Source organism: Biomphalaria glabrata, chromosome 17, assembly GCF_947242115.1.
Source record: "Biomphalaria glabrata chromosome 17, xgBioGlab47.1, whole genome shotgun sequence".
Lineage (NCBI taxonomy): Eukaryota > Metazoa > Mollusca > Gastropoda > Planorbidae > Biomphalaria > Biomphalaria glabrata.
In genome coordinates this window covers 2,931,446-2,949,579 of record NC_074727.1, presented here as the reverse complement: position 1 = coordinate 2,949,579, position 18,134 = coordinate 2,931,446, and the positions used below count along the sequence as shown (strand labels likewise).

The 18,134-nt window shown below is 35.8% G+C and overlaps 1 protein-coding gene and 1 long non-coding RNA gene across 3 annotated transcripts; both read left to right on the top strand.

Moving 5' to 3' along the window:
- The first annotated feature begins 20 nt into the window (after positions 1-20).
- LOC106055899 (coiled-coil domain-containing protein 43-like) lies at positions 21-7,388 on the top strand. Its single transcript, XM_013212393.2, has 5 exons — positions 21-220; positions 1,569-1,659; positions 1,863-1,998; positions 2,943-3,031; positions 5,198-7,388. Exons 1-5 carry the CDS (start codon positions 47-49, stop codon positions 5,383-5,385), a joined length of 678 nt encoding a protein of 225 aa, XP_013067847.1. The 5' UTR covers positions 21-46; the 3' UTR covers positions 5,386-7,388.
- Positions 7,389-9,072: 1,684 nt separating this feature from the next.
- Positions 9,073-14,850, top strand: LOC129923700 (uncharacterized). 2 transcript variants are annotated; one of them, XR_008775707.1, is made up of 2 exons: positions 9,073-9,170; positions 12,146-14,850. It is a non-coding gene; the product is annotated as an uncharacterized LOC129923700 (long non-coding RNA). The 2 variants fall into 2 exon arrangements; XR_008775708.1 differs by having other exon boundaries at positions 9,074-9,170; positions 12,697-14,850.
- Positions 14,851-18,134: the final 3,284 nt, after the last annotated feature.

Below are 18,134 nucleotides of genomic sequence, written 5' to 3'. Positions count from 1 at the left end.
ATTTTTTTCTTTCGTTTTTCGCCAAATAATAGTGCTGAGTAATAAAATGGCGACTTCCATAGTAAAGCCATTTGATGTGTGGCTGACAGAAACGCTTAAGTCAGCAAGCTCAGATTTGGACACAGATGTCTTTGTCAGTTATATTATAGGAGTTCTAGACACAGAGTCCAATGATGAAGAGAGAGAAGAGGGAATTAAAGAACTTTTGGCCAGTGTCGTTGTATGTACTTTGCAGTTTGCTAAAGGATAAATATAAATAAAAATTAAAAAAAAATTATTAATTAAGACATAATATGATAAGTAGATCTAGATCTACTACTAGATAGTAGATTCTAGATCTAGTCTAGATCTAACTAAATTTAACTAAAATAAACTTAATAATTAAAGTTTTAGACTTAGGACTTTGAGGCTTCAATAATTACATCTAGATCTAGATCTAGAACTCTAGATCTCTACTCTCTACTAATCTATCATCTAGATTCTAGCAGAATCTTCAATCTAGCTAATCATGAGCCTTTCAGTCCTAATAAAAACATTCTCAGTTTTCAGCCCTGCATTCCTGCAGGCATAGTCTGCCATAGCTATAGTAAATAGTAGCAACTGTCAAAAGATGAATAGTTAAAATATTTGCAAAAGATGAATATTTGTGTATATATAGACATATATATATATATATTTATTTATTTAAGTTTACGTGTAAAAAAATTTGTCAGTTGGGATGAATGAGAGAATGACCTGAAGACACTGACTGAAGTCTTAACTTTAATTGTGTAAGCTTAGTGTCGACAGGGTGTGATGACAATATGCAGAATAAAGTCAGGGTGTTCATTGGGCGGTATTGCTGAGACACTATTTTTAGATCTATCACGAGTCTAAATCTATGTAAAGTAATCAGTAGTTACAATATTAGAAATAAAGAAGAGCTGTCACACTAGTAACAGCAAACCCTAACCCAGACCTAAATGCGTCTCAAACTCATTTGAAATCAAAGTTTTAAGCATGGTTTCAATTTTACCATGTATTTTATAAATTATATAAATATTGAATGAACTTTGTGCAGATATACTCGACTGTGCTTTTTTTTTTTTTTTTTATATACAAATTTTTTTTTTTTTTTCCTATGACAATAAGAAAAAGAAAAATAAAGACTGCTCTTATCATCATTTTACTAACAAAGACTGATTATATATTTGATATAATATTCATGATTAATTCATTAATGATTAATCATTTTCTTGCCCTGAGATTTATTAAATAGGAGCAAAAGATTGTGTGATATATTCCTTTTCACCAGAGGGTGTAATTATTTTCTGTTTTAAAGGAAGGTCCGAAATTGATAAGATCATTTATTTTTTTTTGCATTTATATTGTGAGTATTACGTCATTAGTGAATAATGGCAAAGTCTTCCATTCCAAAGATTAACAATGAGTGCAGTGTTTCTTACGAATACTCAAAAACCATTTGCGACCTGCATATTATTTACTATACAAAAATGTAAAGATACTAATTATAATTGCAAATAATGCATAACAGACAAGTGTTTAAAGTGCGCCTATATTCATTTTAGGATCCTGACTTGGCTGCTGAGCTGTATGCCTCCATTGTCCAGCAGTGGGAAATAGAAAATAAAGACAAGAAAATAGTTGCTCCCAAAGAAGGTATTGATTTGTTTCGTTTTCAAAGACACAATTTATAGTACAGTGTAAATGTGTCCATCTTGACAGCCTCAGGTCTGAAATATTTTGTGTTGCTCATGTTGAAATGACTGCTACTGTCTTTATCTTATGACTTACTTTCCACTTTCTGACTAATTTGATGCTAGTAGAGACTGAAGCAAAACAAATTTTTTTTTTTTTTTCAGATTTAGGAGATCGTTTATCTGCTATGTTTGAAAAACAGACTCTCGCTACAGTGCAAGAAAAGAAGCTAACAAAAGAGGAAGCAGACAGAAAGGCTGCCATATTGGCCCAGTATGGTCAAGTTTCAGATGGGGAAGAGTATCCTTTTGTTAATTTAGTACTAGTTGTAAAAGTAGTATAACCCTTTCAGACATTGTGATCTATAGGGCAGATAATGTAAAGTTGTTTTTTTTTTTTGTTTCTATGGCCAACAGTTAACAAGGGTGTCATGTGACCATCACCTTCACTTTTTCCCAACTGATGTCAGGTACCTATTAGAGCTGGGTAGACTCAAGAGCACCCTAAAAATCTTGAAATTCAAAATCCCAGTCTTCACCTGAGACCTCTCAGTTTGGAAGGCAAGAGCTTTACAACTCACCCACCACACCCCCCATTTAGTACTAGTTAATGCATATGATTACTTATTACGAGGTTGTGTTGTCAAACTTTTTTCTGAAGAGGCTAAGATTATCCCTTTTAGACTTTTCACCTCGGAGACTAACGCTCTAACCAAGCTGTATCAGAATCTTATACAGAACTGATGCTATTGTGTTATTGTTGCCTGTTAAACTTTAGTCTTGTAGAAATAGTTTTATTTGAAAATAATATGATCTAAAGAGATATTCCTTTGACAATCTTGAAAAATAAATGTTTAACAAGAATTTTCTTCTCTCAAAGATATAAATTCTAGACTCATGACTTCAGACTTTATAAAGTTAAAAAGGATTAATGTCCTCTTCATGTAGATCAATGCATTATGGTGCACAAATAACTTACAAGTTTTAGACACAAGAAATAACCATGTATTGCACATAATGCCAGTTTGATAAGCATTGGTAGTGTAAAAAAGTTGGATTAATTAGAAAGAAAACAATTTAATTTATTCTCACTCACTGGAGCTTTGAGCTCTTGAAGTTCTTCAAAAACTTTGGTGCAAAGGTCAATGTTGAACATTGAGGTCATGTGTTAACAAAAATGTTTTGCTCTCAAATGAAATGATTGATCTGTTAATTGCCAGTTGGTTTTCCTTAACACCTTGTTAGAACAGATCCTGATGATCAAAGTGAAGAAGAGGAGCATCCTGTTTCCAAATCATCTTCTGGTGGTGCTGGCAAGTTAGATTCTTCTGACTGTATCCTTGAGTTTTGAAATACATTAGTTGAATTGAAGGGTAGAACTATTTCAGACCTACATACATGGTGGTGCTAGCAAGTTAGTTTCTGCTGACTTTATCTTTAGGCTTTAAAAAAAAAACTATAAGTTGTATTTGGGGTTAGCGATTAGCAAGTTTGATTTTAAAATTAACCACTAAATTCAACTAACCATTGCTCTTTTAAATTCTTTTTTTTTTTTTAATTTTGAAAGGGTAACAATTTGTTTCATTGATGGAACTTGGGGAATGCCACAGTACCAAGTGATAATTAATTTAAATTGGATACCTGCATTCAAACTGTTTCTTACCATTCCCAATCTCATGAGTCTGAGAACATAAACTAGACTAGTCAGTTTCTCCTAGCTGGGAAGTCTGTGGCATTTGGCAGCCATTCTACATAACATAATTAGTTTCTCCTAGCTGGGAAGTCTGTGGCATTTGACAGCCATTCTACATAACATAGTTAGTTTCTCCTAGCTGGGAAGTCTGTGGCATTTGACAGCCATTCTACATAACATAGTTAGTTTCTCCTAGCTGGGAAGTCTGTGGCATTTGACAGCCATTCTACATAACATAGTTAGTTTCTCCTAGCTGGGAAGTCTGTGGCATTTGACAGCCATTCTACATAACATAGTTAGTTTCTCCTAGCTGGGAAGTCTGTGGCATTTGACAGCAATTCTACATAACATAGTTAGTTTCTCCTAGCTGGGAAGTCAGTGGCATTTGACAGCCATTCTACATAACATAGTTAGTTTCTCCTAGCTGGGAAGTCTGTGGCATTTGACAGCCATTCTACATAACATAGTTAGTTTCTCCTAGCTGGGAAGTCTGTGGCATTTGACAGCAATTCTACATAACATAGTTAGTTTCTCCTAGCTGGGAAGTCAGTGGCATTTGACAGCCATTCTACATAACATAGTTAGTTTCTCCTAGCTGGGAAGTCTGTGGCATTTGACAGCCATTCTACATAACATAGTTAGTTTCTCCTAGCTGGGAAGTCTGTGGCATTTGACAGCCATTCTACATAACATAGTTAGTTTCTCCTAGCTGGGAAGTCTGTGGCATTTGACAGCCATTCTACATAACATAGTTAGTTTCTCCTAGCTGGGAAGTCTGTGGCATTTGACAGCCATTCTACATAACATAGTTAGTTTCTCCTAGCTGGGAAGTCTGTGGCATTTGACAGCCATTCTACATAACATCTCTGTTGACATGTCTGTATGGCTCTAACAAGACATCACTACCTGCTCTAAACAGTGGTAGACACAATTTATATTAGTCTGTTTTTGTATTTCAATTTTTTTTTTAAATTTAACTTTTTCTTTGTCAAGTAGAAACTAGAGAGGCTTTAGACTATTCCTACCTTCCAATGACATGGTCTCCACAACATTTTGTTTTAAGCACTTGTGTGACTGATTCAGCCTGACAGACCTGTGTTTTATTTCTTTCATATACTTAGACTCACTAGTTGGTTGAACCTAATTATACCTTTATCTACACATCAATAGTATGAAGAAGCAGGCTCGTAATTCATGCTACAAAACTTTTTGATTAGCTAATGAAATAAAGCACAGTTCCTTAGTGTTTCGTGCCACCATGTTTAATTTAATTTTATTTCTGTAATAGCTCATTGTAGTCAGTGACTATTGAGGAGTGGGAGAACACATTTGTTTCTTTTTATTACACTTCATCCATCCCAGTGGCACTACAGACCATGGAGGTTCCTGGGGTGCACACCAGGACTTATTTCATATGCTAGAACAAATTCATACAGTGGCTCTTTCTTCCCTAGTGATAGTGCCATTGGAGCATGGAATGGGTTGCCTAAATCAGCCATGAAAAGCAGTGACTTACCAGAGTTTAAGTCATTGATTAACAAGATTGACACACTAAATGTGTAGGACATAATTATCTTCTTTTTTTTGAAGTAATCTCTGTAATATATAAGATAAGCACATCTTTCCATTCTAATTTATCTTGGGCTTTACATCTCCATGCCCGGACTCTTAGCAGTTGTAGATCTGCCTCTATGTCATCAAGGCACCGTGCTCGTAGTCTGCTTTGTACCTTTTTATCACCAAGTTCATGTGTCATGAATGACAAAAAAAAAGTATTTCTGCTTATTTCCCCTTAATTCTACAAAAGTTCTGGTCAGAAATGTCAACAAAGAAGAGGTGCAGCGAGTCGAGCGTGAGAAACGAGAGAAGGCAAAAGAAGATCAAGAGAAGAAGAAGGAGAAGGACAAGCAGGACAGACAAGCCCAGAAACAGAAGCAACAGGAGAGAAAAGAAGCAGAGAAGAAGAGAACGTCCAAGGGAGAAAAGAGGAGATAGCATCTCCGGCGCTGGGTTTAGTTGTATAATACGAAAAAAAACTTACATAATTTATTTAAACCATTGTCCTTCAAGTGCGGTAACTTTGTGTCTTTTACATCAAAAGAATTTTTTTTTTTTTTTAGGGTGGAAGGTGTCGCTGGAGGAGGGGAAAGGGAGTTGTTGTTTTTTTTAAGCAATGGGTTTAACTCTTTTTTATTGTTGTGTGCTTATGGCCCGGCTTGAAAAAGAGATACAAAAAGATGTATCGGCAGAAGTGTTCTGTGAATGAGTTCTTTATTTTTACTCAGTGGTGCTTTTTTTTTTTTTTTTTCCCTTTGACTCCACAAGAGGAGCTAATTATTATTATTTTAGGGCATCAACAGCATTCATAATAAGAACAAATGCTGTTTGAATGAACTGAATGACTATTATGAACGCTGGACACGTTATACTTCTATCAGTTTTAGTTGTAGTCAAATGAACCATTGTTCTAGAAAGTCATACCGGCAACGTTTCCTTTGGTTACATTAACGAAATTTTTAACTACTGGTACTTTTTTTTAAATCTCCATTTTTCTACGCTTTCTTCCTGTCTCTCAGTATATTCCCTCTGACCCTCTTTCTGCTGTCCACCCACCATCCCACTAATACAAGGCATTAATTTCTTGAGGACAGTCAAATCGGATGTTTGGTCTTATCTCCTGTTCCACATCAGCTCAGGCTAATAAATTATGTCCTGGCGATGGTGATGCATCACCTTGTTAAAGGCATGAGTTCAGTCGCCAGCACTGAGTTTTGTGTGTTTGAAATGAAACATTTTCCTCACTTAACGATTGTATCGATTGTATCGGTGTCCTCAACAAGATGCAATGTCTTTCATGTGTTTTCTCTGTTAAACAAACGTAGTCAAGCTGTGCCAGACCTGTATTCAACCTTGGGTTACAGGGCATTGATGAGAATTATTACTGGTACTTTTTACTTCATGTCTAAACACCATCAAGAACAGATTAACATGGTGATTTTTTTTTGTTATAGTTGCTATGCAAATTTAAAAAATGTGAATATTTTACCTGCATTATAATAAAATTATTACTTTTTCTACTAATTAATTTTATAAACCTAATCATCGTTCTCTATTAATTTATTTTATAAATCCCTCTACTAGTTAATCATACACCGGTAACTTTCACTTTTGGTTAATCATGACTTTGTTAGTTAATCCTACTCTTGATCTTATAAAGTAGTTAATCCTACAATGATCTGTTCTCTCTTATGTTATTTTACCAGATTATTTGATAGTGTTTTTTTTTCCTTTACATTCACTCTCGTAGTTCTGGAGAGTTCTCACTTGTGCTAGTCAGTTGTAGCCTAGTTGTCGCACTACTAGACCGTTATCATACGGAAGCACTTTAATCACATGGCTAGGGATGAATGGTTTCAAAGCAGTTATAGAGGAGCGTGTGAGCCTGATTTATACATGTGTTTTTTTTATGAAGCTTGAAACGTGCACTTTAAGAGTGTGCACACTTGATGAATGGTGTGAAATAACATGTTTGGATGATCTACTTGTGTTTTTTTTTAATTGTGCATAAAACCCAAAAACCTAGACAGTTTTTATTTTTTTAAAGTTTTGTATAGATTCATTAATTCAATAGGATGAATATTAATTATTATCTACGGCTAAAATAGTTGTTTGATGTTTGTACTATCATCTACTTTGTAATGTCTTGAAAACTTGGAATCTTATGTTACTAATGATATTTTTACTATGTGGTGTCGACTCATCACAATGTCTACAATGTGAATCTAGATATAGATTGATCAAAATACTCTTAAAAGGTGACAAGCATTCGCATAATTATCTTAATTATGGTTTTAAATGCTAGCTTAAATCATTCATTGGAATAAAAAAAAAAATTAATTAGTGAAACAGATTTATGATAAAAACCTGTTTGCCTGACATGTGACTGCTATGGTGTTTTTTTTTTTTTAATTCAAATAAACAATTTTGAAGTCACAATGTTTAACATGTTCTTCTTTGTTTACTAAAGTTAAATTAGTTGCTTAGGTAATCCAACTCAAAAAGACTATTTCTGGAATCAAGAGGTACGCTGCCTGGAATCAAGAGGTATGCTGGATGTGTTTCTAGGGAAGTTCCATTTAAATTATGGGGGGGTATTCAGGTTTGTTGATGTTTTGATTTCTCTACAATAATAGACCAGTAAAAGACTTCTTTAGTTACTCATGGTATGGCACTGGCATGATTGTAGGAGATGTGGATCTGTAAGATTGTCATGAAACACTTATCATTTCATTGATGGTCTATAACTATCTGTCAACCAAACCACCATACTACACATACTTTAGACCTAAAACTAGCAGGAAGGAGCTTGATGGACTGTCGTAATGTCAACCAAAGGACCATAGTACACATACTTTAGTATGCTGGAGCTGGATAGACTTTTGCAATGTCAATCAAAGGAATATACTGCACATACTTTAGACTTAATACTATCAGGAAGGAGCTTGATGGACTATCGTAATGTCAATCAAATGACCATACTACACATACTTTAGACCTAAAACTAGCAGGAGCTTGATGGACTGTTGCAATGTCAACCAAAGGAACATACTGCACAAACAAACAAACAAGAACTTGATAGATGAATTAAACAGATTTATTTGTAGTATTATGCAGGCTGGTGAAATCATTTCTTCACCAAATGTATTAATTACAAAAAAAAAAGAAAAAATCCTGTGTTTTTAATATCTAGCGCAATATTTCTAATATACACACAATTTGCTTATAGAATTGAATGTAAACCTCAGAAGCTCACTGTCTGCTTTCAAAAAGTGGTTCTAGAATTATACAAAGGTTGAGCGAAACATTTTTAAAAATAGTTGCTTTTTAGTAGGAGTTTTAAACAAACAGTGGCCCATTCAATTCTATTCTGCAAAACCTAATCACATTGTATTGAAAAAAAAATAATTTAGGTAAGTAATTTATACCTAATTAACTTTATTATTAACTAAATAACCAGATCATTTTTTTTTAGTCCAAAGTCACAAAAAATTAATTACATTTTTTTTTTACTTTAGTTCCTGCATGTCTATAAAAGATAACAGTGTCTTAGAGTTAAGACAGCTACAAGACTTTCTAGACCTAATTGAATCCATGAACAGCATTGCAAATACAACGTAATAATCAAATGTTAGTTAGCCACTGGGTGTTAGGCGCTGAAGATATATACAGCTGAAAAAGTAAGCACAACTTTCCAGAGATTTGTTCCGACACCCGAGCATGAAACATGACTTATCATTCTCAAAGCATTTTACACCTATAACAACTGAAAAATAGTTGGTCAGCATACAATTTGGTTTTGTCATAAATGCAAGTAAGAGGTAATAAAAAAAAAAAAAGAGACATGGTGGGGTTTGGGTGAAAACTGAAACTGCTTTATCAAGGGGAGGTAATATAATATTAAAATTTTTCTTGCTAAAGGAGCTCTGTGAACCATCATAACATATGCCAGTATTCAATTTCATTTTGTGTATACACATTTTAATACGATTGAATCATTTTCTTTATACGATTTCTATTAAAAATATATGTTCTGTGTTTAAAAAATTAAATGAAATCAATAACATTTAATATCTTAAAGGGCAATTACTCTAAATGTAATAGTGATGACAGCGCCATGTTGTAATTGCTACTGGCGAACAAAGACATACACAACATCAAAAGTTAAGCTAATTTAAATTAGGTCAGATGTTTCTGAAGCAGGCTGGGATGAAAAAAAAAAGGTGGGTCTACTGGTTATGGCTACTAAAGAAAAATGTATTTTCTCACTTTTTCCATCAAAAGTCTTGCCGTCAAAAGAAATAAATAAACGGAAAATAAGCTTTGCAAGGTTTTTCCTTTTGATCATTGGTACAGAAGATGACATTTATTTAGTAACTCACTTTCATTCCATCTGTTCTTATATAAGGTTGGAGAGGAAGTTTGAAACAAGGTCACAGTTTCTGAAGTCAATTTTGTAGTCAGTTGAATTGAGCAGCATTATCTCTTCAAGCTCAGAATCTTTCAAAATTAAATTTCATACATTCAAGTTCACATTCATTCACAATGTCGAGGGTTGACTCGATATTTAGATACAGAATATTTCTTAGTAAGCATACAAATTGTAACTTGTAAGTTATCCATCATCAATTCCAGTTCAAATATCATTTATTGAAGTAAGAAAAACAACTCCAGGATGAATTGATAGTGACTGTACAAAAACTTGTTGGATGGTATTCCCAATTTAGTAACATTTTCTTGTAAACAAATAGCATTAAGTTAATAGGTTGCGTAACTTTTTTCACAAATTATTATTATAGCTTTTATATAGCGCTACTTTCATGCTTATAGCATGCTCAGAGCGCTTTTGGTCCAATCTCATTTGTGGACCAGTGGGGGGGAGGGGGTATCTAGGAGTTAGTTTTCCGTGCTGCCTTTAGGCGCTCAGTAAACACAACTCTGCCCGAGTCTGGTGTCGAACCTCGAGCCCCCTTCTAGGTAGCCAAGCCAAGTTCAAGTGCACTTGGCCTCTCGACCACGCTTCCCACCATGAAAATGAAGATTTATTATGTTCTAACACAGACCTTTTGTAGAATGGTAGGAAAGGAAGCAGGCAGGTTTAGAACTTAAAATTTAAATCCAAATGACAGTCAGTTTTGTTCTTGGTTGTTTTTGGTGTTCCTTCAAAGTTGAAGATAAACTACTCCCTTGTCTGAACCTCCCGCATGACGACGGAGGATGGAAGTGGGCAGTGGATGAGCCTGGGCCAATGATATGACAATGACAGTTCAGCATGCTTATCACACAACCGGACAGCCAATTTAGAATTGCCATATTTTACATTAATATAATAAGGCTTTTTTTTTACATTAATACAAGTCTACATAAGTACATTCAATTAAATTTGATTGTGTCAATACGTATACCATATGACATTAAATAAACAAACCAATTCATATTGGCTTCAAATATAATTATGCCATATCAAAGTTGATTACTGGCTTCCCATAACATCATATAACATTTTAACATTATCTCAAGATTTATATGAATTTTGCATTTAGTTTTTCATTAGACAGTGAATACAATTTAACGCAAGACAATCATGATTTCAGAAAATGGTTCAATTTGTTAAATACAAATTAATTATATTTTCAAATAAGAAGGCAACTAAATGCATTATTAAATAAATGTGCTAGGAAAATGACAAAAGTATATCAAACACTCTATATAAGTAGGGCAGTACCTTCATACCTGTAAAATAAACCATACTCAAGATAGGATCTATAACAACTATTCTCAATTGTTCAATTATGGTTAAAAAAAAATAAAAGCCACCTCTACAGGTCAGGCTTGGCACTACTGGTCAGTAAAGATATATAATAATGGACATATAAGGCATTTAATGGAAGCTTGACCAATGGCACTGAGATTAGAAACAAGAACATCAAAATTCTGATGGAAAAAAAAAGTTTTAAACTGAGATATTAAAACATCAAAAGAAGATTGCCTCCCTTGGAAGCCCTGTTGAGTATGATTAAAAGAAAGATAATAACTTTGTCTTCTTAGCTTCAGAGAGATATAAAAGACACAATCAAGTATTTGCAATGAATAACAAAAAAATACAAAGAAATTGTCTTCCCTTGGCAACATGATGATCAAGGCACCTTTAAATTATGGCTAATAGAGATAATATCAATCTATAAGAACAAGGCACAAATGTTTGTATTCTACAAACACATAAGCTGCAATTTGAGTATGTTAGGAAGACTAGAGATATCATTATGATTGGTCCATTTAGTTAATGGTCAATGAAACCAGACAGAAAGTCTGAGCACATTATTACACATTCTAAACATTTAGATGTTTTAGAAATCAAGAGTTTAAACCCGAAGAGCTTAATCCAGAGAAATGTTCAAAGAAGACGATTAAAGCCTTTCCCATGAATACTAGATAGTAGAAATTTGGAATAGAATCTAGTTACTTGTTCACATTGATGCACAAAAAAGTAAGATATATGAATTAGTAAGCTGAAACTTACACCAGGGCAAAGCCAAGTCATCAAATAAATATGTATATAGGCTTAAGTAATTTGTGATGGGTTATATTTGGACTGTTAATCAATACGTTTTATTTACACATTTTACAATAATAGCCTGCCTGGCTTGTTAGTGATTTGTAAATGTCTAAGACTAGGCTAAAGGTTAGTTGAAATGAAAAGACAATGATGGGGGTAGAGGCGGTGGGTGTATCCTTTTTCAAATAACAGTTTCAGCATAGTCATCTTTGTCACTGTCGCTGGACTCCAGGGCTCGGCCATGCGTGATGAATCCGTTCAGCTCTTTATTCGGACATACTTCTTGCGGAGAGGAATCACTTATAACTGAATCCGTGTCAATAGAACAGCTCAGATCTTCTTCCGAGACATCTCCGGGAAATTTCCTAGCTTGGCAGCCTTTGTTTCGGATGTAAGCTTCATTCTGGAAATTTTGAACGCCTTTCTGAAACGCAGGTTGCTCTGTGTTAGGTACTGACCCATTGTGAATTGGTCTTACCCTGTTGACAGGGGGGCCCATTTTGAGATTGTTCTCCAGATTCTGGCCGTCAGAGGTAGTTCGAATGTTCTCAATGTTTGGGTAATAGTTGTTGTGTGGAACCATTTTTCCATTAACCAAATGCTGTCCAGGTGTTAACCGTTTCCGGTTTCCTTCTTCCACAGACTGGCAGCGTCTAATAGCTACTTGGGGAGGCGGTTCCTGGTCAACTCTTCTATCCCTGAAGCTGTCATAGTCACTTTTTTAAATTAAGGCGATGGCCACTGTGGTTGTACAGGTTTGGCGGGGGCTGGCGCTGCTGAGTGAGACAGAACCTACGGTCAGTTACATGGGCTGGCTGGCGGCCTCGGCTCATGGATAAAGGGGGGCCCTGCAATCGGTTGTTTGTAAACCCAGGCTGAATGTTGTCCAATGTTGAGCCTTCTGAGGATGAGTTGTGTGGGTCTGATGATGAGCTTGAGGTTGATCTGTTGAGAGCAAGACAAAAAAAAATGTTTCATTGACATAAAGATTGTTTCATTGACATAAAGATTGTTTCACTGACATAAAGATTGATTATTAACATAAAGATTATTTCATTAACATGAAGATTGTTTCATTGACAAAATTTCATCAGTAGCTGAATGAAACAAACTAAAGCGTTTCTTTTAGGATTTCTAATTTAATTTAATGAAAAAAAAGTATTTCTGCTTATTTCCCCTTAATTCTACAAAAGTTCTGGTCAGAAATGTCAACAAAGAAGAGGTGCAGCGAGTCGAGCGTGAGAAACGAGAGAAGGCAAAAGAAGATCAAGAGAAGAAGAAGGAGAAGGACAAGCAGGACAGACAAGCCCAGAAACAGAAGCAACAGGAGAGAAAAGAAGCAGAGAAGAAGAGAACGTCCAAGGGAGAAAAGAGGAGATAGCATCTCCGGCGCTGGGTTTAGTTGTATAATACGAAAAAAAACTTACATAATTTATTTAAACCATTGTCCTTCAAGTGCGGTAACTTTGTGTCTTTTACATCAAAAGAATTTTTTTTTTTTTAGGGTGGAAGGTGTCGCTGGAGGAAGGGAAAGGGAGTTTTTTTTTTTTTAAGCAATGGGTTTAACTCTTTTTTATTGTTGTGTGCTTATGGCCCGGCTTGAAAAAGAGATACAAAAGGGTGTATCGGCAGAAGTGTTCTGTGAATGAGATCTTTATTTTTACTCAGTGGTGCTTTTTTTTTCTTGACTCCAAACGAGGAGCTTATTATTATTATTTTAGGGCATCATCAGCATTCATAATAAGAACGAATGAACTGAATGACAATTATGAACGCTGGACACGTTATACTTCTATCGGTTTTAGCTGTAGTCAAATAAACCATTGTTCTAGAAAGTCATACCGGCAACTTTTTCCTTTGGTTACATTAACGAAATTTTTAACTACTGGTACTTTTTTTTAAATCTCCATTTTTCTACGCTTTCTTCCTGTCTCTCAGTATATTCCCTCCGACCCTCTTTCTGCTGTCCACCCACCATCCCACTAATACAAGGCATTAATTTCTTGAGGATAGTCAAATGGGATGTTTGGTCTTATCTCTTGTTCCACATCAGCTCGGGCTAATAAATTATGTCCTGGCGATGGTGATGCATCACCTTGTTAAAGGCATGAGCTCAGTCGCCAGCACTTTAGTGTTTCTGAAATGAAACATTTTCCTCACTTAACGTTTGTATCTGTGTCCTCAACAAGATGCAATGTCTTTCATGTGTTTTCTCTGTTAAACAAACGTAGTCAAGCTGTGCCAGACCTGTATTCAACCTTGGGTTACAGGGCATTGATGAGAATTATTACTGGTACTTTTTACTTCATGTCTAAACACCATCAAGGAGAACAGATTAACATGGTGATTTTTTTGTTATAGTTGCTATGCAAATTTAAAAAATGTGAATATTTTTACCTGCATTATAATAAAATTATTACTTTTTCTACTAATTAATTTTATAAACCTAATCATCGTTCTCTATTAATTTATTTTATAAATCCCTCTACTAGTTGATCATACACCGGTAACTTTCACTTTTGGTTAATCTTATGACTTTGTTAGTTAATCCTACTCTTGATCTTATAAAGTAGTTAATCCTACAATGATCTGTTCTCTCTTATGTTATTTTACCAGATTATTTGATAGTGTTTTTTTTTTCCTTTACATTCACTCTCGTAGTTCTGGAGAGTTCTCACTTGCGCTAGTCAGTTGTAGCCTAGTTGTCGCACTACTAGACCGTTATCATACGGAAGCACTTTAATCACATGGCTAGGGATGAATGGTTTCAAAGCAGTTATAGAGGAGCGTGTGAGCCTGATTTATACATGTGTTTTTTTATGAAGCTTGAAAGTGCACTTTAAGAGTGTGCACACTTGATGAATGGTGTGAAATAACATGTCTGGATGATCTACTTGTGTTTTTTTTAATTGTGCATAAAACCCAAAAACCTAGACAGTTTTTATTTTTTTAAAGTTTTGTATAGATTCATTAATTCAAAAGGATGAATATTAATTATTATATACGGCTAAAATAGTTGTTTGATGTTTGTACTATCATCTACTTTGTAATGTCTTGAAAACTTGGAATCTTATGTTACTAATGATATTTTTACTATGTGGTGTGCACTCATCACAATGTCTACAATGTGAATCTAGATATAGATTGATCAGAATACTCTTAAAAGGTGACAAGCATTCGCATAATTATCTTAATTATGGTTTTAAATGCCTGCTTAAATCATTCATTGGAATAAAAAAAAAAATTAATTAGTGAAACAGATTTATGATAAAAACCTGTTTGCCTGACATGTGACTGCTATGGTGTTTGTTTTTTTTTAATTCAAATAAACAATTTTGAAGTCACAATGTTTAACATGTTCTTCTTTGTTTACTAAAGTTAAATTAGTTGCTTAGGTAATCCAACTCAAAAAGACTATTTCTGGAATCAAGAGGTATGCTGGATGTGTTTCTAGGAAAGTTCCATTTAAATTTTTTGGGGGGATTCAGGTTTGTTGATGTTATGATTTCTCTACATTAATAGACCAGTAAAAGACTTATTTAGTTAGGGTATGGCACGGGCATGATTGTAGGAGATGTGGATCTGTAAGATGAAACCACCATACTACACATACTTTAGACCTAAAACTAGCAGGAGCTGGATGGACTGTTGCAATGTCAACCAAAGGACCATACTACACATACTTTAGACCTAAAACTAGCAGGAGCTTGATGGACTGTTGCAATGTCAACCAAAGGACCATACTACACATACTTTAGACCTAAAACTAGCAGGAGCTTGATGGACTGTTGCAATGTCAACCAAAGGACCATACTACACATACTTTAGACCTAAAACTAGCAGGAGCTTGATGGACTGTTGCAATGTCAACCAAAGGACCATACTACACAAACTTTAGACCTAAAACTAGCAGGAGCTTGATGGACTGTTGCAATGTCAACCAAAGGACCATACTACACATACTTTAGACCTAAAACTAGCAGGAGCTGGATGGACTGTTGCAATGTCAACCAAAGGACCATACTACACATACTTTAGACCTAAAACTAGCAGGAGCTTGATGGACTGTTGCAATGTCAACCAAAGGACCATACTACACATACTTTAGACCTAAAACTAGCAGGAGCTGGATGGACTGTTGCAATGTCAACCAAAGGACCATACTACACATACTTTAGACCTAAAACTAGCAGGAGCTGGATGGACTGTTGCAATGTCAACCAAAGGACCATACTACACATACTTTAGACCTAAAACTAGCAGGAGCTGGATGGACTGTTGCAATGTCAACCAAAGGACCATACTACACATACTTTAGACCTAAAACTAGCAGGAGCTTGATGGACTGTTGCAATGTCAACCAAAGGACCATACTACACATACTTTAGACCTAAAACTAGCAGGAGCTTGATGGACTGTTGCAATGTCAACCAAAGGACCATACTACACATACTTTAGACCTAAAACTAGCAGGAGCTTGATGGACTGTTGCAATGTCAACCAAAGGACCATACTACACATACTTTAGACCTAAAACTAGCAGGAGCTGGATGGACTGTTGCAATGTCAACCAAAGGACCATACTACACATACTTTAGACCTAAAACTAGCAGGAGCTTGATGGACTGTTGCAATGTCAACCAAAGGACCATACTACACATACTTTAGACCTAAAACTAGCAGGAGCTTGATGGACTGTTGCAATGTCAACTAAAGGACCATACTACACATACTTTAGACCTAAAACTAGCAGGAGCTTGATGGACTGTTGCAATGTCAACCAAAGGACCATACTACACATACTTTAGACCTAAAACTAGCAGGAGCTTGATGGACTGTTGCAATGTCAACCAAAGGACCATACTACACATACTTTAGACCTAAAACTAGCAGGAGCTTGATGGACTGTTGCAATGTCAACCAAAGGACCATACTACACATACTTTAGACCTAAAACTAGCAGGAGCTTGATGGACTGTTGCAATGTCAACTAAAGGACCATACTACACACACTTTAGACCTAAAACTAGCAGGAGCTGGATGGACTGTTGCAATGTCAACCAAAGGACCATACTACACATACTTTAGACCTAAAACTAGCAGGAGCTTGATGGACTGTTGCAATGTCAACAAAAGGACCATACTACACATACTTTAGACCTAAAACTAGCTGGAGCTTGATGGACTGTTGCAATGTCAACAAAAGGACCAAACTACACATACTTTAGACCTAAAACCAGCTGGAGCTTGATGGACTGTTGCAATGTCAACCAAAGGACCATACTACACATACTTTAGACCTAAAACTAGCTGGAGCTTGATGGACTGTTGCAATGTCAACAAAAGGACCAAACTACACATACTTTAGACCTAAAACTAGCTGGAGCTGGATGGACTGTTGCAATGTCAACCAAAGGACCATACTACACATACTTTAGACCTAAAACTAGCAGGAGCTGGATGGACTGTTGCAATGTCAACCAAAGGAACATACTACACATACTTTAGACCTAAAACTAGCAGGAGCTTGATGGACTGTTGCAATGTCAACCAAAGGACCATACTACACATACTTTAGACCTAAAACTAGCTGGAGCTGGATGGACTGTTGCAATGTCAACCAAAGGAACATACTACACATACTTTAGACCTAAAACTAGCTGGAGCTTGATGGACTGTTGCAATGTCAACAAAAGGACCATACTACACATACTTTAGACCTAAAACTAGCAGGAGCTGGATGGACTGTTGCAATGTCAACCAAAGGACCATACTACACATACGGTACTTTAGACCTAAAACTAGCAGGAGCTTGATGGACCGTTGCAATGTCAACCAAAGGACCATACTACACATACTTTAGACCTAAAACTAGCAGGAGCTTGATGGACTGTTGCAATGTCAACCAAAGGACCATACTACACATACTTTAGACCTAAAACTAGCTGGAGCTGGATGGACTGTTGCAATGTCAACCAAAGGAACATACTACACATACTTTAGACCTAAAACTAGCAGGAGCTGGATGGACTGTTGCAATGTCAACCAAAGGACCATACTACACATACTTTAGACCTAAAACTAGCTGGAGCTGGATGGACTGTTGCAATGTCAACCAAAGGACCATACTACACATACGGTACTTTAGACCTAAAACTAGCTGGAGCTGGATGGACTGTTGCAATGTCAACCAAAGGACCATACTACACATACTTTAGACCTAAAACTAGCAGGAGCTTGATGGACCGTTGCAATGTCAACCAAAGGACCATACTACACATACTTTAGACCTAAAACTAGCTGGAGCTGGATGGACTGTTGCAATGTCAACCAAAGGAACATACTGCACATACTTAAGACCTAAAACTAGCTGGAGCTTGATGGACTGTTGCAATGTCAACAAAAGGACCAAACTACACATACTTTAGACCTAAAACTAGCTGGAGCTTGATGGACTGTTGCAATGTCAACAAAAGGACCAAACTACACATACTTTAGACCTAAAACCAGCTGGAGCTTGATGGACTGTTGCAATGTCAACCAAAGGACCATACTACACATACTTTAGACCTAAAACTAGCAGGAGCTGGATGGACTGTTGCAATGTCAACCAAAGGAACATACTACACAT